Below are 24,472 nucleotides of genomic sequence, written 5' to 3' on the forward strand. Positions count from 1 at the left end.
TGGCAAAGCCAAGGAGTGTAAAATGGTGGCCTAGGTCCTTCACTGTAGTACAAATGATGCTGAGAGAAAGAATAAGTCCAAGGTGGGGTACGATCGCTGTGCTGGCCAAGCACAGTGAGTCAGGGGAATGCAAGGTAGAAAGCAGCTATGCACAAACCTTCCAAACGGCACTTCTCTGACAGTCTCTCTGCTTCCTCATCCACTATATTTGGATATCTTTGGAGGGCCCAAGCTGGAAATCTAGGAGACACCCAAAAGCCCTCCTCCTCTTTCAAACCTCGTGTGCTACTGTTTAAACACGTCCCCATTTTACTTTGTAAGCAGTCACTGGAAGCTCTTTGGTGCCATACCTACTGACCTTCCAAGACTGGCTTTGAGCCTCTCACTTTGGCTTCTGCCGCATCCTTCTCAGCTATCTAGCACCTAGTCTTGCTACTCAAAACTCTACTGCAAGTGGGGTAGAAGGCTGTGCTGCCAAATCAGGCTTCTCAAAATAAACCTAGTGGTTTGATACTCTGTTGGACATCTTTGAATGGGTCCTCATTTAGGACGTTTCGGATTTCTACTTTACTCGACTTCTTATTCCAAGATAAACGTGTAATTATAAGCGTATAAATCCTAGAGGAATTCATTGTCTATTTCAGCCGCAGTTATCCATCCACCCACCCACCCACCCACATGATTAGTTTCTGTCCATCTAAGTAAATTCTCTCACCCATATTCTGAGGTGAGAGAGAATTTGTCCTCTTTTCTAGTACATAAGTGCCAGGTACATCAGATGTTGTTCATCAGGTCGGGGAGCATGAAGAGTTGACCAAGTGACGGAGGGGAGGAGCTGTGAGACGGACCCTAGGCCGCTCAGGCCAAGCCTTTCACCAGGACTTCTGCACCAGCACTTCCTACTGGTCTTAAATCAGATGCTAAGGAGGACCCTACTCTACCTGACACGGTCGCCTACTTCCATTCCCGCCCTCACCTCCACTCCAATCAGCAGCAAAGCAGCACCCCAGTCCCGCCACCACGTGAGCAGCTGTTCACGTGAGCACTACGAGCCCTGACCCGAGAGAGTCATGTGAGCGTGCGCGGTCACGTGATCGTTGCCGCCCTGCCTTTGCTTCCTGCTCCACTCCGGGCTGCAAGCTGATGGAGGACGAGGATGGGGACGAACAGGCGCTGCTCGGGGGCCGTCCCGAGGCGGACAGCGCGGTCCAGGGCGCCCCTCGCGCTCTGCCCGCGCTCTGCGACCCCAGCCACCTGGCGCACCGGCTCGTGGTGCTGTCGCTGATGTGCTTCCTGGGCTTCGGTGAGCCGGGTTGGGTTGGGGCAGGTGATAGAGGGATTCCGGAGTTTGCGTCCCCGGATCTGCACTGCTGCCGGGACTTGGGAGCCCGCTTTTTCCAAGTGTCGGGAGCGAGGTGACGTTTGTTCCTGCCAAGCCCCGGAGTGCAGGCAGCTCCTCCCTGGGGACGCAAATGAGAAGGAATCTCAGATCTTTCTCCCGGAGCGCCGTGCTGGGGAGAGTTTCAGAACATTTGCTCGGCAGACTTTCAGAGCGTGACTAAGTCCCTCTTCCTCTCTCTCCAGGCGACCCCTCCCACCCCCAGTGCTTTCCTTTGCATTCCTTTAGGGCTCGGATCCGCTTTGGATAGTGTTCACCACCAAGTGCACCTTAGTAGTCTGCTTTTACCTTTCCTCTATGAGGCAGTCCTGCAGGACCGCACTTGTTAAATTGGTTTCACTTATGAAATCTGATTCCTCGGAAAACACTTTCATTAGATACTTTAAAAGACATCCTTCCCTCTTGTGTTACAGTTTTTAGTTTACATTGAAACTGTCCGGATTCATAACTACTGGCTTGGCTTAAAAGTGTGTTTTTAGGGGATCAGATTCAGAAATACATGCTCCTGGTGTATAAAAGATACCCCGGGCTCTGGTTTCTCTATTTTTTGGAAGATGGTATCCATGGTGGTGCCCTCAGTACTGGAAGACAGAGACATGTGAATCCCTGTGAGTTAGAGAGGCCAGCCAGGGCTACAAAGTGAGATCTAGCCGCCGCCCCCCCCCCCCACCGTGGGCTTTGCGAGACAGGGTTTCTCTGTGTAGCCTTGGCTGTCCTGGAACTCACTCTGTAGACCAGGCTGGCCTTAAACTCAGAAATCCTCCTGCCTCTGCCTCCCAGGTGCTGGGATTAAAGGCATATGCCACCACTGCCCGGTTAAAAGTGAAATCTTTCCTCAACAAGCAAGCAAGCAAGCAACCAAACAAACAAACCATGATATTGAGTTTCTTATAAGCAGTTAAATCCTGAAGCAGAAGTTTCTAGGTTTAGAATCAATAACCAGAAAGCATAGACAAAACACTTGAAGAAATTGCCCCTACTCTAGCTGACAGTTTATTTTTGGTAGGTAGATTGGGCCGAAAGTTGGGGTTTGAGAAACCAGAGTCCTGCCTCTCTAGCCGCCTTCTCCACCTTTGGACCGGTAGCTTTGTGTATTTACAGAGTCAGCGGGAAACGGGCAGTGTTACCTTGGGGCCTCCTCAAGTCTGTCAGTTTTCCTCGCTCCCAGGAGACATTGCTGCTTTTCATTTGATCCCTTAGACTCACGGTTGTGTTGTTCTTGTTTCTAGCACCATATCCACTCAGTTATTTGCTCCTGGGTATTTTTTTTTTTTTTGTTTGTTTGTTTGTTTGCAGGATCAGAATTTATTTCAAATACTGGTTTGGTTTGAATAGCTGAAGTTCACTCTGCTTTTGAGAAAAGTGAGGACAGTTAACATTCATCTGTAGAGGATGCTTGTAGTTTTTTTTTTTTTTTTTTAAGTAAGGAAAATGCAACCATTTCATGAAGGTGTTAATACAGTAATAAACATGGAAAGAATGAAAAAAAAAAAGAAACCAAAAGTGATTAAAACCAGTCCATGTTGCCCTCTTAATCAAGTTTCTGGTGTTTGCTGTGTGTGCATACCACTAAATTGTGGAAGTTCTTTCAGATGGTAGATTAGAAAGTGGTGTAAAACAAACAAGCAAAAAATCTGTTTTCATGATGTCAGCCATAGTAAACTTTAAACACTTCAGGGGAGTTACTAGTTATGAGTTGTAACTTGAAACTTTTATGGAGACATCATTCTGAATGAAATATGTGCTCTTCCTTTTCTAGGCAGCTATTTCTGCTATGACAACCCTGCTGCCCTTCAGACTCAGGTGAAACGGGTGAGTAGATTCTCTACGTTCTTGTGCTGCTTTGCTTTGGAGTACTGACTTAGAGACGCTGAGATGGAATGGGCTCTTGGGGTGCCCCATCTGAGATGTTCACTTTCTCTGTTAGTGTCTGGTATTAGACCCACAAGCTGCAGAGTTCCTGGGATCAAATTTACTCCTTTAAGGAACACATGAATAACACATATATGACTTGAGATGGCTTTATTCTTTAGATAGGTAATTATGGACTCTGCCCACTGTGTTACCAGAAATGCTGGTGTTGGTGGGAACCTTACATTCCTCTGAACCATGAGTGAGTGAGTGGTGGGACAGCTTTAGCCTTCTTAGATAAGCTTTGCTGGTATTTACTTTTTATAACTGTGGATACTAGTTGCTGGGTATTGGTCCTGTCTGCATTCTTAGTCTGGTTTTGAATTGTTAAATTGTACTTGTCATTTCTTGAGCATTTAGACCATCATTGTGTGCAATTTTTTTTTAACCATTAGGCAGAGGAAAAATGCACAGGTTGTCCTTTGCATTCTATTAGGAGGTAAAGAGGGTTGCATTTATAAGACTAGGCAAGGATGATTGTTTTCTGTTTGGGAGGAGTCTATAATGCAGGCGGAAATGAAGAAGGGAGAAGAGAGGAGGCAGAAAAGGGCTGAGTTGGCCTCCATACCAGTGACAGGTCCTGGAGTCCATGAGGCTGGAGGAATAGTATGCGGACTGAAGATGTTCCCAGGTGTGGCTGTTATTCTAAGGCCAGGGTTTGTAGCTTTCAGAGTCTCAAGGAAGTAATCAGTTCCCAAATGGTTAAGAAACATACCCTGTACAGAAACACAGTTTTCACCACGTTTTGTTTTGATTTGCTAATTGCAGAACTTGTATGGAAAAAAGTTTTCTTTTCTCCCTATCTAGGACATGGAAGTGAATACCACGAAATTCATGCTGCTGTATGCCTGGTATTCTTGGCCCAATGTAGTTTTGTGTTTCTTGGGTGGCTTTTTGATAGACCGAGTATTTGGAATACGGTAAGCTGGCAAAAAAAGTTAAATTGTGGGTAAATTTAACCTGGTTATTAGAATGTAGGAATGGGTTGAAGTTTTTCTTCAAAGAACTGAATAGACTTGTGAATTGATATATGGTGGTCAAAATGATTTGGTTTTTGTTTTTAAAGATTGGTTTTGGCTCTAGACTTGATCCTTGCAGCCTGGTTGGTTTATTAATTAGGGTCAGGTCTGGTAGATGTTGCTTATGGGGTAAGGTCATCGGTTTCCAGAGGTAAATTATGCTCTTAAATTGGAGTTTCCAGAGGTAAATTATGCTCTTAAATTGGGCTAGGCGAACCATGTGTGAGTCCTCTTGCTGCCACTTGGTGAAGCCCCTGTAATGCTAACACTTAGTGCTTCCTAAGCTTCCGCTTCCTCCCTGCTCAGTAGGGGCAATAATTCCTACCTTACAAGCGTCTACAGGAATTAAATGAGAGATGCAGTTGTAAAGTCTTTGCACCTGTTGGAGATATATCCCTCAGCTCTGGTAACATTTAAGACATTCAACACCCCCCCCCATTTCTGCCCATCTTTGGCCATTGAAGTTTTTGTGGCCACGGTCATTTGGCGCTGAAGAGGAATAGTGCCGTGAGCTTTGTCACTTTTCGTCTTTCTCATTGGCTGTGTTTCAAGTGAACCTCAGGGAGCCTCAGCTGGGGCTTTCTTCAGAAGGCAGAAGTGGAGCTGCTGAGTGGCTTTAAAACCCTTTCTTATGGATAAGGGTTGAGATACCCTTGTGTGCATAGGTTTGCTTTTAAGAATCTTAAACAGTTGATTATTACAAAAGTGTTGAGATTTTACTGGGTCTCAAGGGATAGAATTTTTAGGGAAACTAATTCCACTTACGGAGGAGGAATTCCTTTTCATGGGGTGATAGAGATCTTGGGACATTGAGTTTTCCGGTTTTAGAGAACATTCAGGCCATGATTTTCCAAGGACTTTGAGTGAATTTTAGCTTCAGAAATGCAGTTGGCTCTGATGACTTTTGAAGAGTCTTCTAATTGTGCTGTTTTGTGGCTCTGGTGAAATATTAATAAACTGTAGTTGGACCTGTAACTGACTCCTTAACTTGGCATAGACTTGTCTCCTAAAAGAAGTTTTTAGTTACCAAGAAGTACAGCCAACTTAGAATTAGCCAGTAGAATTTCCTGGAATCAATTCTAAGTTAGTAAAATAAAGATTTATTTTTGTGCACACGCACACATGTCACGTGTGGAGGCGGCCACAGAGGCCAGTACAGGGGTCTGATCCCCAGAGCTGGAGTTACAGGCAGTTGTGAGCTGCCTGAACCCGGGTCTTCTTCAAGAGTAGCACGTGGTGTTAACTACTGGGTTTTCTTACTAGCCTTCGGCTCTACACTCTGATAGACATTTGATAAAGAATTTCCATTTCTAAATGAGAACCTTGTGAAGACTGTTTAAGTTTTAAGAGGTGATAATGATCCTGTGCCATTGATGAACCCCCGGAATCCTGTCAGAATTCTGGACTTCTCTATGTTAGCATTTGGCTCTGGAAGTTTGCAGATGAGTGTTCGCCTTCCTTGGATGCAGAGTGGGAAAAGAAAACCCAAAGTGGTTATTAGTATAAGACTCTGTGATTACCGGCAATAATGTGAAGAAATGACTTTTTTTTTTTTTCTCTCACTCAGGTGGGGCACAGTTATTTTTAGCTGCTTTGTTTGCATTGGACAGGTAAGAAAAGCCAAAATATTTATTCATTATTTGATAATGACTTTGCAGTCTTATTTAATTAATTCCCTTAGAAAAAAATATGCTGAATGAATGAATGGATTAATTTGTTAATCGGGCCCATGAATGGCCATGTGGTATAATTAATTTTAAGCGTTAAATTCCATTATCTTAGTCACTTCCTCATTGCTGTGATTGGCAGAAGCGACTAAGGAGGGAGAAGGGTTTGTTTAGCCCTCTGCTTGAGGGGGAGGAACGATGGTGGGAGCATGAAGCAGCTGGTCACATGGTGCCTGCCTGCAGTCAGGAAAACAGGAAGTGACAGGTGCACGTTCAGCTCGCTCTCTTCTTTATGCTGCTCAGCCCATAGAATGGTGCCACACACATTGGGGTGGGTATTTGCATGTGGGTTAACCTTACCCAAAAGATCCCTCCCAGGTATGCTGGAGGCTTGCCTCCTGGTGACTAGAAGTCCTGCTAAATGCATGAACATTAGTATTTTAGTTTCTCGTATTTATTAGTGCAGGCTAGTGAAAGTGTTGTGGAAATGAGGATTTGTCATGTTACTTACTCCTTTTGAATATCCTGAATTTATTTTTTTATTACTATTCATATTACAGGTCATATTTGCTCTGGGTGGTATATTTAATGCTTTTTGGCTGATGGAGCTTGGGAGGTTTGTGTTTGGGTAAGTTATAACTTAACTTCATGTTATCTTACCGTGTTTCTTAAGGACCTTCAATGCTAGAGTTAAAGCTAGGGCCTTCCGTATTCCAGCCAGCCCACGGACCCACCCTTCTAGTACTTTACATTGTCTCTTGTGAGGTGTTTACTGCTCTAGATGGGATGGGACCTGGGAAAGTGAAGTCCATAAGAGAGGCAGACTAAAGCCTCGTAGAATAGCCAACTTCATTCAGAGCACCAGAAAGTTTATACTCTGAGTCTTAAGAAGAGTAAAGTGTACAGTCACAAGGACAAGCCACATGTGGTCAAAGACATGTTTTTCCACAGAGGCGCATAAACAACAACAGCTGGCTGTAATGACGTGAACTCACTCCTGTCACACCTGGGAGGGACACAGAAACACACTCTAAGAACATGTTTGTGCTTTTGAAGAAATGGAGGTCACAAGACTCTCTCGGCTTGTTTTCTTACAAGCTCTCAGAATTCTCCTCACAGAACTCCATTCTTGGACCTGTAGTGAGGAATTACTTCAGATCTTTGAAATGTAGTCTATTTATGTAAGTGTACTTCTTAGTTGATTTAACTAACACTAGTTTTTTTGAGTGATCATGGTTAGCTTGTAGAGTTTGAATATTTTAAGCTTCTTCAGAAATGATGCGTTTCCTGAGCTTTTAAAACTTGATTATATTGAAAACTTATTTAAATCCCATTCACAAAAGTATGGACCATCAAGTTTCTAGATTGGTTACTCTGGGCATCTTCTTCATTACAAGACTAAGTCTTGTAATGATCTCTTCAGAAGGGGGTGTCATGTATGTCTTTCTGCTCCCTGTTGAGGTGTCTTGAATTAGCACAGAATCTCTAGGGTGACTTCCCTATGTAGCTCCTCTCACTGCCTGTCTTTACTAATTAATTCAGCATGCCAAATCACTCCAACACATCACAATAGAAAATAGTAATTGAGTTTTAGAGTGTGTGGATGGGTTGTCTGTGTCCCGATGTCTGGGATCTCTGCTGCAGAGATTCCTGTAAGGCCGGAGGCTGGACTCATCTGGAAGCTCGTTCTGCATGTTAGATACTCAGGTTGGGTGCCTCAAGCGGTGCCTCTTGTGTGCCTTGCTTTCTGGTGAGGGTGGTTATGCTTCCTACAAAGTAGCTTGGGACTCCAGCTGTGAGTGTTGGACTGAAATGGCAGTTGCCATCTTTGGGATGCTCATGGTCACACAGTCTTGCTTCACTGTGTCTTATTAGCTGAAGCACTTCAGCCTTCCTCCATTCAAGAGGAGATGGAAATCCTACTTCTCTCTGGGATGAAGAAAATGGCTAACAGGGATTTCTTTCAAAGCTGTGACTTTTCTTCTCCCATATTTAGGATTGGTGGGGAGTCCTTAGCAGTTGCCCAGAATACATATGCTGTGAGTTGGTTTAAAGGGAAAGAATTAAACCTGGTGTTTGGACTTCAACTCAGCATGGCCAGAATTGTAAGTATGGTGACAGGCATGGTGGGGCCCAATAGGAAGCATGAGACTGAGTCTTGTAATGATCTCTTCAGTCGTAGAAAGAAGTATGCTAGGGCACACTTGGATGTGAAACAGTAGGCAGTGATTTCTATGGGTCTTTTAAAAAAATACTTGCTTGTGTGTCTGTGTGGTACCTCTGCATGCGGAGGTCGGAAGAGGGCATTGGGTGACCTCCTTCGTCATTCTCCGCTTGTTCATTTGAAGGCAACTGTCCTCAGTCTCCACAGATCAGAGTTATTTGGCATGCAGGGACAGTTGGCTTGTTACATGGGAGCTGTGATCTGAATTCTTGTCTTCCTGATTGCACAAAGCACTCTGACCGTGGAGCCACTTATAGCCCCTGTTTGTATATAATTCTCCAGGACTTAGACATTTATATTGTCTTCAGTGAAGCAGTCATAAACATTAGTTCAAAGTGTCTGGATAAAGCTTGCCTAATTTCTCAACCATTATTGTACCTTGCTTCAAAAATCTCTCTACACATCCAGTCATCCATCTGTTCGTCCACCCACCCATCTATCTGTCCCATCCATCCATCCATCCATCCATCCATCCATCCATCCATCCATTCATCCATTCATCCATCCATACATCCATGTTCTGCTTTCACATTTCCATTGGTAGGAAGCTCACTCTGCAGTGGGGCAGCCCATTCTCTCTCAGTTAACATTTATTTATTTATTTATTTATTTATTTATTTATTGACAGCCTTACTGTGGAGTTCTGGCTGGCCTGTAACTTGCTGTGTGGGTCAAGCTGGCCTTGAACTCACAGAAGTCTGCTTGCCTCTGCCTTTAGAGTGATGAGTTTAAAGGCGTGAAACACCATGAACTCCTGATACTCCACCTGACACAGATGAAGCCTTTTCCCACAAAGGGCCTTTACTGACTGTCCACCCCCCTCCCCCCCCCCCAGTGTTAATTGTTTGCGCCTGGCATTCGATGGCTCTTCAGTTCCCAATCAGGCATGGTTTTTTCCAGATCTAAGTCATCTCACGGGATGTTTGGCTTCCTCACCATGATGCTCACATCTCATTGGACTTTCTCTCCATCAGCCAGACTCCTGGTGGTTAGAACTAGAAGTGATTGTGGTGTTTTATATTTTGTCTTAGGGAGGGTACCCAGCAGCTCTAATGGTTTGATTAATGCATCCTGTGAGACAGGGAGTCTTAAGTATCTCCATCCTGCTATGGCTGGGGCCGGAGGTTGAGTATTGTTTTGATTTTCCTTTGTAGTTTGCTCCTTTTACGCTCACTGGTTCAGCAAGCACTGAGCCAGGCGATAGCACCACGGCAGCTCAGCTGAGGAGTTCGCCACTGCCGGGAAGCTTGCTTGATTGCCCAGCTGAGCAATGCTTTCCTCCACCCTCCTCCTGTTAGTTCCTGAGACTCAGGCCTCATCTCACATCTCCGTCAGATCCTCCTCTCTCTCTCCAATCATGGCTGTAAACGTGAGGGTGCTCTAGGCCGTGGCTTTGGTGTCTCATCTCTTTCAGCACTCAGAGCCTCGGAGAGCTTACCTAGTTTTGTGAGGTTGAATAGCATTGCCTTGTTTCCAGGTTCATGATACTTGTCCGGGCTTTCCCTTGAATTCCTCACGTGTACTCAGAGTTTCCCTTGGCTGTCTTCGTCCAGGCCTTTCTCCCCAATTCCTGACTCACACAGGCTGTCCAGTTTCCCTGAACTGAACTTACGCTGTACCCACTTCTTCATATTCTCCCCACCATTCCTCAGATCAGCTCTTGAGGAGTTTCTCCTCAGCAAGGGCTACTTTCTTCGTGTGGTTTCTTGTACAGAACATTGGTGTCACCCTGTGCTCCACCTCCTTCCATCCTCTGACATATTTGTCAGCACATGCTATCGGCTGTACCAGAAAACCACATCCATCTTCTGAACATGTCTTACTGTACTGCCAGTAGCCCGATCTCAGACCCATCTTGTTTTGGCCTATTGCTGGAGCATGACTGCCCGGTTTGTAGAAACTAGCCAGCCAGAGTTGCTTTTCAGGACTGCAGAGGGAGGCTTACTCAGGATCACATGATCTCTCATCTCTAGCCCACTCTTAATTTCTTTTCTATTGCTTTAACAACCCCATCATGATTGTGACCATGACCAAGGCAACTTATAAAAGAAAGTGTTTAATTGAGCTTATGGTGTCAGGATTAGAGCCTCTGGTGGCAGAGCGAAGACATGAGGAGATGACAGAGAGAGCTCACATCTTCATCTGTCAGTAGGAGGCAGGGAGAGCACACTGGGAATGGATTAAGTCTTTTAAATCCTCAGAGCACATCCATAGTGTGTTTAAGTTATAGAGTTCTCAAGAGTTATAGACTGAATCTGTTTATGAAAGGGATTTAGTAGAATGACTTGCAGGCCGCAGCCCAGCTAATCCAACAGTGGCTGTCTGTGAATAGAAGGTCCAGGAATCCCGTAGTACTTCAGGAGAGAAGGCTGGGGTCTCAGCTGGTCTTCAGCTTGTGCTGGAATCCTGAAGAAGCAGGCTCTAATGCCAGTGAAGGAATGGACTTGCTAGCAGGGTGAGGACAAGCAGGCAAAGAGCAAGAGCTTTCTTTTTTCCATGTCCTTACACGGGCTTTCAGCAGAAGTTGTGACTCAGATTAGAGGTGCGTCTTCCACCTCAGAGATCTGGATTAGAGGTCCGTCTTACCCCTCCTCAGTCTAACCAGATTATCTTCTGTGTAATCTGGATTCTGGTTACACTAAGGCACTATGAGTAAACTTCCCCCAGTGTTAGTAACTGAGAAACCTGTTTTCCTTCCTCAGGGAAGCACAGTGAACATGAACCTCATGGGCTGGCTGTATGGGAAGATTGAAGCATCATTGGGCTCAGCTGGCCACATGACCCTGGGCGTGACACTTATGATTGGTGAGTGACTCCTTGTGTCCCATGTCTTGTCCCTTTTGAGGGTCTGTCGTAGGAGATGTGCCAAACAGGCAAGAACTCTGGGCTCAGTCCCAGACTCCCATCCTTGGAGGTTACGGGGTTTTCCCTCCACAGTGCATTAGTTATTTTGACTGTTTAGAAAAAGACAGTCATATACCTTGTTTGCATGTCTATTGCCGTTTCTGAAGGAGGATCTGATTCTCCCCTGTGTTCCTCAGTGTGGTCACTTCCATATTGTATGTTCAGAGAGATTGTGTTGAGTGAAGGCAGGCCATCCAGGGAGTATACCCAGGTGACTCACAGGAGCGGGTGGCAGGGGGAAACTGGGTCCTTCTGCTCGGGCTCAGCCAGGACACTGGAGAGATGTGGTGCGGGACAGTGCAAAGCCCACTGAGTTGAGAGCCAGGAACCTGGGTCCATTCTTCACTGCCCATAACTAGTTTCTTTATCTAGGACAAGACAGTTTATCTCAGTGTTCTGAAAAGTTGTGGGTCTGCGTACTGTGTGTGTCCTTGCTGTCCCTAAGTTCTCTGAGCCCATTCCATGGTGCCAGTTGCTGAGTGGCGAGTCACCGAGTAGAGGGTGAAGCTCCGTGTGGCCCTTTCAGGCTGCCCTCAGCAGAGATTCTCAGACTCTATGGCAGCGTCCGACCCTTGTGTCAGTGGCTTCTCACAGGGCTCCACCATGGCTTGTGGCACAGTGGGGTGAAGGCTCGATTTGCATATCTTTTACCCCTTGTATTGGCTTGATGCACACAGCCTGGTTAAAAGAGGGCATGGAGGGGCAGTGCTAACAGGAATCTCACCTCAAGGCTGTCCACCTTCTCAAACACTCAGTCTCATATAAGCTTTTGTACTTGCATTCAGTTTTCTCCATGTGCGGAATTATGTTGTGTTTTGGAGGTAGAAAAGACACTTCATTGAGTGAGCACTTCTCATGTTACACACGGGGGCTGAGCCTCACAGGCTACGAACCACCACCTTGTCAAGGGTGGCAGTAGAGTCCGTGGCTGCTGGCTCTCTGTACTTCTGTAGCGCACAGGTCAGAGAAGGTTCCTCCCCTGCTGTTTCTTTCTGTGATGTATGTATGTGTCCGCATTGTTCTGTGCACATGTGTGTACATGTTACATCATGTAGAGGCCAGAGCTCAATGTTAGGTGTCTTCCACGATCATTCTCCACCTTAGTTTTGGAGACGAGGTCTCTCATGGAAACTCACTGATTCAGCTAAGACCAGCTGACAGCGAGCGCAAGGGTCTGTCCATCTTCACCTTTCCGTGGCTGGTCATGTACTCTCCGCAGTCTACAGGACTGGAGTGTTTGGTTCCAGTGTTTTCCTTCTAATTGCCAGCCTTCTATTGAGAAACAGCTATGATGCAGTCTGCCTGCTGGGTGTCTGCCATTCTGTTCCTTGTGTCTGCACTCGCGTCGGCAGGCTTTCCTTAGCTCTGTCTTAGCCGTTCTCTCAGTGGCCACACAGCTGCTCTTCATGCAGTGTGCCGCTTTCTCCAAGCCCCCGAACCTTCTAATATTTCTCTCTCTCCCCCTCTCTCTCTCTTTTTTTTAGGGGGTATAACGTGCATTCTTTCACTAATCTGTGCTTTGGCCCTTGCTTATTTGGATCGGAGAGCAGAGAAAATACTTCATAAAGAACAAGGAAAAACAGGTACATCATTGCGAGTGGGACTCAGGGGGCCTTGGCGGTAGTCGACAGTCCCGTGAGCACGCTGCACAGTGCTGTGGTGCTGTCTCCACATCCACTTCTGCTTGTCTCCATTTTTGTTTGTATCCCCCTTTTAATGTTTTAGCAGAATGTACATTCTTGATTTTGTTTTGTTTATTTGTTAAATGATCCTAGTTCCTACAGTACCAACTTCTGCTTTCTTCCTCCTAGTACTTGGTAATGTATTTCACAGACGAATGTCTGTGAGATTTTCTGGGAAAGTGTTTTTATTATTATTATATGAATAAAAACAATGACTAATGATGACTACAGGTGCTTAGGTTTATGAGATAATGTGTCTTCCTTTTCTGAAGGTGAAGTCATTAAATTGACGGATATAAAGGACTTCTCCTTACCCCTGTTGCTGGTCTTCGTCATCTGTGTCTGCTACTACGTGGCGGTGTTCCCTTTCATCGGGCTGGGCAAGTGAGTGTTCCCTAGCATTCTAGTTAGAGATTGTAATGAGGGTGAGTCACATCAACGAGTGGGTGTCTTTGTGGTTAATTTTCCTACTGTGGACACTCTATACCTAGACTGATTATTTTACATTCGGGGATACAGTGGGCGTTTTAGGTGTTTTTAGTTCCAGGTTCAACATTGTTTTACTACTTTCTTTATCCTCTTGAAGAAAGACTTTTAGATTTTTCTTTCTGTTCTTGGGTCGGGAGGCTCCCTGCTGTGAGTGAGGCTGTGCACTGTCTACCTCAGGCAGATTCTGCCAGACTCAGATTCAGGCATCAAGGCAGGTCCTTGCCTGCTGTGCCTGCTTCTCTCCTCAGTCATTGGCTGCTGCAGCGTGTAGGGATGGGCTTTGTGTCTTTGTAACCTTCAAGACTATACAGTCCCTTTACGGCAAGAACCCTATTCCATGGGAAAGGACCTCTGCACTCCTGCTTTTCGATTTGCTGTTCTGAAAATGTGTCGACCAATCTGGATTCAGTCAGTGAAGTAGTGAATACTTGCGCTGTAGCAGGTGGCTCTAGGATGGATAGGAGACAACAGTGGAAGAAAAGCTTATTCAATGTTAAGAGTTATTTTTAATTTTTTTCTTTATTTCTTGAAAACAAAGTAGTTCTTTCTAATGTGCACACTTTTCTTTTTTAATTTTAGAGTTTTCTTCATGGAGAAATTCAGATTTTCTTCCCAGTCAGCAAGTGCAGTTAACAGGTATTTGGTGTAATCTGTAGGTGCTTGTTGCGATGTGTGATGTATGCATAAGCAGAGGCCACACGTGAGCGGCCACAAATATTGTGTGACTGCAGCCCCCCAACCCCCCACCACATCCCTGACACCAAAGTGCCCCCCCCCCGCCCCTTCTCAACTCCCCATACCCAACACCACAGACCCAAATCCCAGGAGCCTGGCTTTGCATAAAGAGAAAACCCAAAGAATTCTTGGAATGATTTTTATATTTTTGTTCTTGGGCTCTCATTTTGGAAGGGTGCCAAATTAGAGGAGCCAAGGCTTTGCTTTGTGGGTATCTTAGGGAGTGCTTTGATACTTAGTTTCTAATGGTGTTGTGTTCTATTAACGCCTTATGCTCTCTGGGCAGTGTTGTATATATCATATCAGCTCCCATGTCCCCAATATTTGGACTCCTGGTGGATAAGACTGGGAAGAACATCATCTGGGTCCTGTATGCGGTAGCTGCCACCCTCGTGTCCCACATGATGCTGGCCTTCACCTTTTGGAACCCATGGATTGCTATGGTAATGTTGAGAGGGATGCTGAGGGCTTTAGAGAGAACCCCAAGTCCATGTTTGCTGCACCCAGCAACCCCAGCTGGCAGCTGACGGGGGACATGGCTTCACTTTAATCTTGACAAATAAGTATTTATTTAAAAAAGAATGGTCAGTTATTAATTTATGAAGTTTGCTTTCAAATGGCTTATTTAGTAGGGAATCTTCAATGCTGAAGTAGAATTTGAAATAAAATAGTCTCTAATCACTTCCAGTGACTTTGCTGAACTTCACTAAAATAAGTCATCTCATTAAAAGTGGCCAGTCTTGCAGCCTAGTGTCTGTTTGACTTTGACTCTTAAAGTTTAAAGGATAGCAATCTATCCATGGAGGTTTTGTTGTCTTTAGGGAGTGCAGGCTGAGTGCTGAGTTTCTTACTTGTTCTTAAAGGAACATCTTGAGCATAAGTGGTTATGGACCCAGTGGACAGTACCCGGAAGCCTTCCTAGAGGGACATTCAGGTTCTAAGAGTAGCAGTGCCGCTGTAGAGGCTCTGTGCAGTGGTCATCTGACAGATGTGACAAGAACTTACTATTCACCTGTGACTTTGCCAGCCACACACAGATCTGCCCATTTTCCTTGCTGGTATCGGAGCCAGCATTATTTCATATTTACCAGTCTGATGGGTACATGTAACACTCAATTTAAATTCAGTTTAAATTAAGACACATTCTTGTTTATATATAGCTACAGTGACCCCCATATTCTCCGTGCAGCCTTGGCTGGCCTTGGCTCATCCCTCCTCCCACAGGCATGCCAGCACCATGCTTGGCTAGTGCCTTTTGTATTGAGGAAAAGGCAGCCTTACAGAGTCTGACAAGTGCTGGTGAGGGTGGTTCTGTCCCTGCTCTGCTTCTCAGATCAGAACTTATCATCCAGAGGCAGCAGCAGAATCAGGTCACTCTGCTGCCGTGATTACTTCCTTTATAATTAAGGAACTAATCAGGTTACCTGAAAACTTGGGTAAGAAATTTTTGCCAGGTAACTGTGCCCTTGACTGGACAGTGGCCCAGATAGTTTATGTCTGTTTATATCACAAGTGAAAATGGTTAGAACAGTGGAGGGTACTGAGAGAGGCCCACGACTGAGCTTCGGATTTAAAGTGTTAGTCTAATTACAGTGACTAGGTGTGTACTCTGTTTAGCTAGGATGTCACTTTCACCGATTGTCTTCCCTGAGAATCCCCTGTCACCTGATACATACTGCACTGCTCTGTCTTCCCGTCTAGTGTCTCCTGGGGTTTTCCTACTCATTGTTGGCCTGCGCGCTGTGGCCAATGGTGGCATTCTTAGTTCCTGAACACCAACTGGGAACTGCATATGGATTGTAAGTATTGTGTTTCTACCGCAGATCAGACGTACGCCTGCTGCTGTGATCAGTTATTGGAACATCCTGTGTGTTCTAATGTAGTTATGCTCAGGGTTCTGGGACAGCTCTGAGCCTGCATATAACTAGGAACATCAGTTAATCCATTTAAGCAGGTGTCATGTGTGGTGTTTCTGGTCACTTTCCCTAACTGTGATCTGGGGAAAACAGCTCAATGGAGGAGGGCTCATTATAGCTCCTGGTTTTAGAGATATCGGTCTTTGTTGTATTGATTCTGGGCCTGTGGTGAGGCAGCTCCATCATGGCAGCCAGGAAGCGGGCAGACAGATATGCAGGCATGTGCTACTCACACACACATACGTCTGCACTGAGGTTTTTCTTCCTTTCCTCTTCTGTTAGTCAGGGTTCTCCAAAGCAGCAGAATTTATAGACTGCATCTCTCTATATATACAGAACAAAACTTATTAAAATGACTTACAGACTGTGGTCCAGTTAATCCAGTGTCTTAGGGTTTTACTGCTGTGAAGAGACAAATGACCATGGCAGCTCCTATAAAGGAAAACATTTAATTGAGGCTGGCTTACATTTTAGAGGTTTAGTTTATCCTTGTCATGGAGGGAAACATGGCAGCATCCAGACAGACATGGTACTGGAGAAGGAGCTGAGAGTTCTACATCTTGATCTTTAGGCAGCAGGAGGAGAGCTGAGATACAGACATACCTCCTCCAACAAGGCCACACTTCATATTAATGTCACTCTCTGTGAGCCTACGGAGGCCATTTTCTTTCAAACCAGTAAATCCAACAATGGCTGTCTATGAACAGAAGGTTCAGGAATCCAGTAGTTTATTTGATAAGGCTGGATATCTCAGCTGGTCTTCAGTAAATGTCAGAATGCCAAAGAAGTAGACTCTATTGCCAGTGAAGGAATGGAGGTGCTAACGAGGAGAGAGCCATTATCTGTGTCCTTATATAGGCTTCCAGCAGAAGGTGTGGCTCAGATTGGAGGTGTGTCTTCCCACCGCAAAGATCCTGATTAGAAGTGGATCTTCCCACTTCCCTCATGGTGTGCCCTACATTTTGGGGTTTTAGTTAATTCCAGATGCAGTCCAGTTGACGACCAAGAACAGCCTCACACTGCCCTTTTATTCTATTCAGGCCTCCAGCCCATGGGATGGTGTGGTCCATATTCAGGTCTTTCCCACTTACGTTACTCCTCTTTGGACATGACCAATAGTCACGCCTAGAAGAGTACTTTTCTGTCAGGTGCTTCTTAGTCTAGTTAACTGTAGTTACAGTTGGCCATCAAGCAGGGTAAGCCTCTAGCAAGACAGGTGGAGTAAACTATAACCCATAAGATGGTCTGGTAGCAGAAACAGTCTAGGATAAAACCCAAAATCTGCTGGGTATGGTGATGTACACCTTTAATCCCAGCACTCGAGTCAGAGTCAGGTGGACCTTGGTGAAGTGAGGCAAGCTTGGTCCACAAAGTGAGCTCCAGGCCAGCAGGGTGACATAATCTCCTTATCTCAAACCAAAATCTATCCATTTGCTCCCTGATTGAAAGTCTTTCAAAGCACCGGTAGTGTGTGGTTTCAGATGCTGATATTAACAGTGAAGTTAATCCGTGTATGAAGACTTTTGACAATGATGTGTTACTGTTTCTGGAAATTGTAGCATGCAGTCTATTCAGAACCTTGGGCTGGCCGTCATCTCCATCCTTGCTGGCATGATACTGGACACTCAGGGATACTTGCTTCTGGAGGTGTTCTTCATTGCCTGTGTTTCTTGTGAGTGTGTCATGTGGCAGTGTTTGCTTTCTTATAACATAGTAAAGCGTTGATGTTTTTATAATTGGGCTTTGTCATATTGTTTAAAGTACACTAGACAGTGTGTCTCAGCAAGTCAGGGTGGAAAGCCAAGCTCTGCCTTGGTCTCTGAAGTAGCTCTGGGCTTCTAGGAAGCTAAGGTTAAAGTTCTGATTTTGTTCATTTGTAAAAGCACGTGTTTTTCTCGGATGGAAATCCCTGCAGAGGTGCCACGAGTTCTGAAGACAAGAAGAGAGGAAAGAGGGTCAGGGCGGGTGCTGCCTGGGGTTGTGTGGGCTCCCTCTCCTGTAGGGCCCCAGCTATTCTCCGGCTCTACCCTTCCTGGGCTAAGCAGCAGTGATTCCCTATGGGCAAAAACGCTGTGGTACTTCAGGGCTCTCAGAAGCAAAAATGTACAGTGTTTTTTTAAATGTCGATGAAGAGGAACTTGGTCTGTGCTTCAGTTGGATTGCATTGGTGCCATTTACAAGTGTGCCTTGTGTTTTCCAGTGTCACTGTTAGCTGTGGTCTTTCTGTATTTGGTGAACCGTGCCCAAGGTAATGAGCTCTCTAGATTTCTTCTTCATCTCGGGTGGATTGTATTGAGGGCCAGTGCTGTTTTCAGTTTGTGTTAGTGATTTCCCAGTCTTAGTGACAGGAACCTAAGTTTATAATCACACATTCTGGACCATCACATGTTAGAATTGCCATTAGGCAGCTCATTTCTAGGTAAATCAGTGTTTGATAATATAAAATCTCAGGTGTATATTAGCAACCCCCCCCCAAGACCCTCATATTCTCATATCTAAAAAAGTGAAAGTAAAAATTTTTACTTTAGTGTTGAACATGTTTGAGTTAGAATTAGAAATAACAGATTTTTAAAACTAGTACATGTTAATATGCATTAGAATATTTCTTTTTCTTAATAAGAGTTTGATGTTGTCTGTATTAATCTTTCTAATTGTCTGTTCTTAAAGGGCATGGTAGAAGGTAATGGAGAATGTAACTCCATGTTGCCTGTATAAATTTAAATTTGTTTCAATTTTTCTTAATGTTCAGTATTACTAACATCTAACACAATGTTTTCGTTAACACATACTTTCACTCTTAAAAATATAAAGCTAAAATTAAAGCATGATTTATAGGATATATTCTTTTTTATCTTTCACACACTTTATGTATGATTGGATTTTAATTATTCATGTTACTTAAAATATGTTCATTTACGTTTTAGGTGGGAATCTAAATTATTCTGCAAAACAAAGGGAACGAATGAAGCTTTCTTAGCCAGGGTGAGTACGTACTGGGGAGATTGGATATTGAAACTCTTAACTAGGGGCATTTATTTCCAGTAAGGTTTAGACTTTAAAGATATTAGTTGCTTTCTTGATTTTTAAGAGCCAATAATTAGGTCTGGAAAAAAGCAGTACACAGTTCTTATTTTAGGAAATCTAAGATAACCATCAAGATGTAAAATGAAAGAAAGAAAAGGAACTGAACTTGTTGCCTTCCGGGCAGTGCAGGGCTTGTTCGTGGAGCGCGGCCCTGCCCTGCGCCCGTGTTGCCTGCATGTGCCCCTCCTTCTCTCTGTCAGCTGGACTTTCTGACAGGGGGTAAGATAACATTTCAACTTTCCCTACTACTACTTTCATTCTGGGCTGGGTTAAAATGCTCTGACCAAAAGCTGCTTGGGGAGGAAACTGTTTATTCCAGGTTACAGTCCTGTCATTGAGAGAAGTTGGCAGGAACTCGAAGCAGGAACGCTGCTTGCTGGCTCCTTCTCACTGGCCCATGCATACCTGCCTTGCCTGTGCAGCCCGTGACCTCCTGTGCAGGGATGACACTGCTTCTTGGTGCACGAACTGCATCAATTAACAGTCAAGATAGTGCCCAGCAGACAAGCTCACGGGCCAGTCTCATCTGTTTTACATTCTGTCCCTGGTGACTCCAGGCTGTGTCCAGTTACATCTTGATACCTGTATGCTGTTTGCTTTTCGAAAGATTATAGTATTGGGTTTAAGTTATTTTTTTTATAAGTATGTGCTAAAGTATGACGGTATTTCTGTTTCCTGTTATTTCTAAAAAAATTTAGCCATTAAGCTTCTTATGATTTAAAGATTTATTTGTAGATATACCTGTCATCTGATTATTAAGTTTTGAGACTTGAATAGGATGAAGTCTGGTATAACAGCCCATGTTTTTTAAAGTAGGGTGGTAGTCTTGTTTAAAATTGTTATAAAATTGGAAGTGAAAGGTTAAAGAGCTGGCTCAGTGGTTAAAAGTGTGTACTGCCCTTACAGAGGCCCAGAGGTCAGTTCCAGTGCCCATGTTGGGATCTCAGGAAGGACCGGAACAGCAGCTCTGGGGAGCCCAGGGTCTCTTCTGCGGGCACCTGCACTTATGCACTCCGCTGCCCCAATAAACATGATTTGTGTATTTGCAAATAAATCTTTGAATCACAAGAGGCTTAATGGCTTAAGTGCTTAGAAATAATAGGAAACAGAAACACCATCATGTATTTTACAATGTTACATACACTTCTCATTCTGAAAACTGCATGGAGCTTCCTGTCTTTTTTTTTTTTTTGCTACTTTTTGGGTAATTTCTCGTGTTATGTTTTACAGATAAAGCTCTGAAATGACTGTGCCGTGAGAAGGGATGGCATTCGCTGCTGACTGGAAACCTTCAGGAAGAGTTTCTTTTTAAAAAAGTCATTTAGGAAAATAATAGAGTGGAAAATATATTTATATTTGAAATAAATATACTTAAAGTGGTTCATGCAGACTACTTAAGCCTTTTGTAACCATGTATTATGAAAGATTTCTAGTCAGCAGTGAACAGTTCAGGGAATCTGGAACATTCAGGCGAAGTTCAGTAAGGACCTCTCTGTAAGGGTCTGCATCTTCTGCTGGGGTGGTTTTTAATAAGTGCATCCTTCAAAAGTAACCTTTCCTTTGTATTATAGCAGGAAAAAGAAAAGAAAAGAAAAGAAAAGAAAAAAAAAAAAAAAAAAAAACGCACAAAACCTGAGGGGCTGGGGTAGAAGGCTGTTACGTCCATAATAAAGAATGGTATTTAACCACGCTCACCGTGTCCTAGAGAACAGTGTGCAGTTGCTCCATGTTTTCCAGTAGGAGATTATGTATGAATGTTATTAGTGATGGCTGCTGGGCAGCTAACCTTTGGGAGTTTTTTCTTTCTTTTTCTTAAAGACAATAAAAGTGTCCTTCAATTTACGATGGCTACCTATGTACATGAGTACATAACACCAATGCAAAAGGTATACCTGATGTCTTATATTTTTTAAACATTGCAACAGTGATTTCAAGTTTTCTGTGGAAGGTAATCTCCAGAAACCAAAGCTGCAATCAAGAAAGTGTCCTAAGTACAGTCTCATTGATTAGTTTTATAGGGGTAGGGTACGTGTGGTACATAGCATTGTGTGCTTAGCTTTGGCATCAAAGGAGTGGACATGACTCAGTGGTTAAGAACGTTTACTGCTCTTCAAGAGGACCCAGTTCAGTTCTTAGCATCCACATGGGGCCGCTCACAGTCACCTAACTCCAGCTCCAAGGGATACAGCACCATCTGGTCTCCTCAGGCTCTTGCTTTGAAAATGCATTCCTTTTCTTTTGGGTTTATAGTTATACATTCTTCACTTGTGAGTTTCGAGGCTTTGACTACATGTGGCTCTTGTAGCACGTGTCACGTACATGAAGTGGCTCCTCTGCACTAGCTGTCCTTTCCATTGTGTGTCCACACAAGGTGTGGGGAGCCTTGACGTGCTTATGAATAGGTGTGTGCCTGCCCCTTTCACAGGGTTGTCCATTGCGATTTCCTTCTCTTAGAGTGTATTCTCTAGTGCACACTTTAACCTGGTTTCATCTGATTTAAATAAAAACCGTAGTTTCCAGCCCAGAATCATTCTAACATAGAAACTTCTGCAGGACACTCAGGCCGTAGATAACTTAGGATACCTATGAACTTTGAAGACTCATACTGTGCCTTTTTAGCTCACTTCAATTTGTCAGGAATTTCTGGCACCATGGATTTGGGGTGTATTTGTTCTTCCTTAGATTGTCAGCTCCACGAGAGCAGGGATATTGCCTGGTTTGTTAACAAGTGAATGTATCCCAGTGCCTAGCATAATGTCTATACACAACTTTTCTTTTTTTTTGAATAATGTATAAAATAAAAGTAATTGGAATAACCTGTTTTGGAGGATAAATGGCAATACAAATAAAATGGTCCCAAATGGGTTGGTGGGCTGCATGCCTTCTGGCTTAGAAACCTTATATTTAATATTTACCTTAGGAAACCACTGAACAATCATATATATTCTAAGGCAGCATCTTTCTTCTGGGCCTTCTGGGCTTTATAATGTCCTGACAGGGAGTCATTCACATCTGTAGTTTAAGAGTTGTTGGATGTAGTGTATGAGCCAGGGCAGGGCCCTGCATGTGTTAGGCACAGGCTTCTGACCAGAGGAGCAGCCCCAAGACACAAGCTCTGGGAAGTGCATTCTCTGGAAGGAGAGTCAGCTCACGGGTAGAGTTCTTCCTGTTAGAGTACTGGCAAGAGTGCAGAGTTCAAGAGAACAAGAACTGTTTTAACTTACCAACAAGCTGATGGAGACCAAGAGAAGGGCGGGATGCATGCTGGAGTGTCAGCTTTAGCCTCTTAGTATTGTTCCTATTTGGCAAAACAAGTGAGTGTTTTCATGAGGAGGTACAAAACACATGACTACTCTGGGAGGGGAACCCACTACAGACCAAAGTATCAATTGCACTGAAGTCCAACTTGGCTAACTAATGAGTCCTCTTCCCTCCCTCCTCCTCCCTTCCCTTCTCCTCCTCCTGGCCCCTCTCTTCCTCCTCTTTCTCTTTTTCCTCTTCTTCCTCTTTGTCTCTTTCTCCTCTTTTCTTTTTCATCAAGGTCTTGCTACATAGCCTTGACTAGCTTGGAACTTGCTATGTAGACCCTTTGAGCTCTAACTCAGGTTTCCACTGGGATTAAAGGTGTGTGCTGCTGTGAGATTCAGGAAGACAGTGCTGGGGTTTTATAAGCAACACCAGAGTCCTTGCATCAAGCAGGGCAGACAGCCGAATTTCTCCAGCTTGCTTTTATTCTCTAGACTACTGTTTGTGCATATGGCCAGGCACCGCTGTGCACACACCTATAAGGTTGCTTGTTATCCTTATCACACCTTGGGACCTGTGAAACCTCTGCTTCTGAGATCTACCCCTCTGAGCACTTATGACAGCAAGCAGATTGGTTAATGAGATTCAGGGAAGCTGAGGGACATTTGGGACTGCCATGTTGGAGGAGTTTGTCCTTTGAGGTGGGTTTGATGTCTGTCTACAAGTGGCTTTTTGTGCTTCTGTTTCTTGTAAAAAAAAAAAAATTGCTTCTGTTCCTTGTCACACTTTGGTTTTTGAAGTTTTAATCTGAATTGAATTTGAGAAACAGACTTTGCTATGCAGCCGTGGCTAGCCTGGGACTTGCAGTAATCTTATCTACCTTCCCGAGTACTGAGGATATGGCCACCAGGCCTGACTCATTTATTTCTTGACAGGTAAAAATTGTTCATCTGTATGGAGCGCCATGTGACGCTTTGATACTTGTAGCTTCAAATCTGAACTGTCTTAGGGTTCCTATTGTAATAAACACCATGATCCAAGCCAACTGGTGGAGGAAAGGGTTTATTTCACCTTACAGCTGGTACTCCACCACCCAGAGAAGTCAGGGCCATAAAAGAACGCTTCTTACTGCCTTGCTCCTCGTGGCTTGCTCACCTGCTTTCTCATAGCATCCAGACTCTCTGCCCAGTGTTGGTGCCAATCACAGTGAGCTGGGCCCTCCCACATCCAGTGTCAATTAGTAAAATGCACAGGCCAATCTGATGTTCACAGGCCAGTCTGATGGGATCATTTTCTCAGCTGATGTTTCTTCTTCTAAAATGGCTAGCTTGTGTCTAGTGGACATAGAATTAGCTAATACAGTATTCTCTTTAAATATAATTCCTCACAGCTAAAAATATCGAAAATCTATTTACCTTGGATTTATTTGTTTATTTACTTATTTAATTTATTGAGACTGAGTCTCATGTGTAGATCTGGTTGGCCTGGAACTCACTATGTAGGCCAGTTTGGCCTCAAACTCACAAAGACTTGCCCCCTCCGCATCCTGAGTGTTGGAATTAAAGGCACATGCCAGCATGGTGGCTCAGTTAAAAAAAAAAACAAAAACCATACACAGTACATTATGGTTACTTACAGCCACCCCGCTATGCATGGGCTTTTTACCATCATTCACTTATGAGATCACTGGACATAAAGCTCTTTACTAGGGCTGGTGATTCAGGAATGCAGAAGACATGGGCTGTCTTGCTCAGTAAGTAGTGGTCCTAGGTGCCGGTCAATAGCTCAGAGATTGTGATATATGATGTGTCTATGGACTAAGGATTTAGAGAACCTGAAAGCTCCAAGATTCCTTGAGAGGATGGTATTTGAACCTCATTATCTAGTAGTAGCTGGCTGATTCATTTAGGTGGAGAAGGGACAGTGTAAGGGAGAGCAGGAGAAGCAAGCTAGACCCTAAGGCTAAGTGAGCCTGCTAGGTAGTGGCAACAGTAGAAGCTGCACAGGAGAGTTTGGGTTCAGTGTTGGTGCAAGGCAGATGGCTAAGGCCACTTCTCCACATTCAGCACAGGGATCTTTGGCTTCCAGAGGAATTTTATGTTGGGGATTGCCAAGATTTACCCTGCACTTTAGAACACCTGGAAGCAGTAGGAAGGTGTCTTAGGTAGGGTTTTATTGCTGTGAACAGACACCATG

The 24,472-nt window shown here is 44.3% G+C and overlaps 1 protein-coding gene across 1 annotated transcript; it reads left to right on the forward strand.

The window, feature by feature from the left end:
* The first annotated feature begins 1,089 nt into the window (after positions 1 to 1,089).
* Mfsd1 (major facilitator superfamily domain containing 1) lies at positions 1,090 to 21,846 on the forward strand. The gene is made up of 16 exons (XM_034500718.2): positions 1,090 to 1,303; positions 3,159 to 3,211; positions 4,118 to 4,230; positions 5,897 to 5,939; positions 6,557 to 6,624; positions 7,993 to 8,101; positions 10,923 to 11,025; positions 12,609 to 12,707; positions 13,079 to 13,190; positions 13,875 to 13,931; positions 14,317 to 14,473; positions 15,732 to 15,829; positions 17,506 to 17,618; positions 18,147 to 18,194; positions 18,871 to 18,928; positions 20,261 to 21,846. Exons 1-15 carry the CDS (start codon positions 1,144 to 1,146, stop codon positions 18,921 to 18,923), a joined length of 1,386 nt encoding a protein of 461 aa, XP_034356609.1. The 5' UTR covers positions 1,090 to 1,143; the 3' UTR covers positions 18,924 to 18,928; positions 20,261 to 21,846.
* Positions 21,847 to 24,472: the final 2,626 nt, after the last annotated feature.

This window comes from Arvicanthis niloticus, chromosome 4 (genome assembly GCF_011762505.2).
Source record: "Arvicanthis niloticus isolate mArvNil1 chromosome 4, mArvNil1.pat.X, whole genome shotgun sequence".
NCBI classification, from domain to species: domain Eukaryota; kingdom Metazoa; phylum Chordata; class Mammalia; order Rodentia; family Muridae; genus Arvicanthis; species Arvicanthis niloticus.

Coding starts and splice junctions, on each gene's coding strand:
- Mfsd1 (XM_034500718.2), top strand. CDS start 1,144: ATGGAGGACGAGGATGGGGACGAACAGGCGCTGCTCGGGGGCCGTCCC. Junction 13,191..13,874: donor CCTTTCATCGGGCTGGGCAA/GTGAGTGTTCCC, acceptor TTTTAATTTTAG/AGTTTTCTTCATGGAGAAAT. Junction 13,932..14,316: donor TCAGCAAGTGCAGTTAACAG/GTATTTGGTGTA, acceptor CTCTCTGGGCAG/TGTTGTATATATCATATCAG.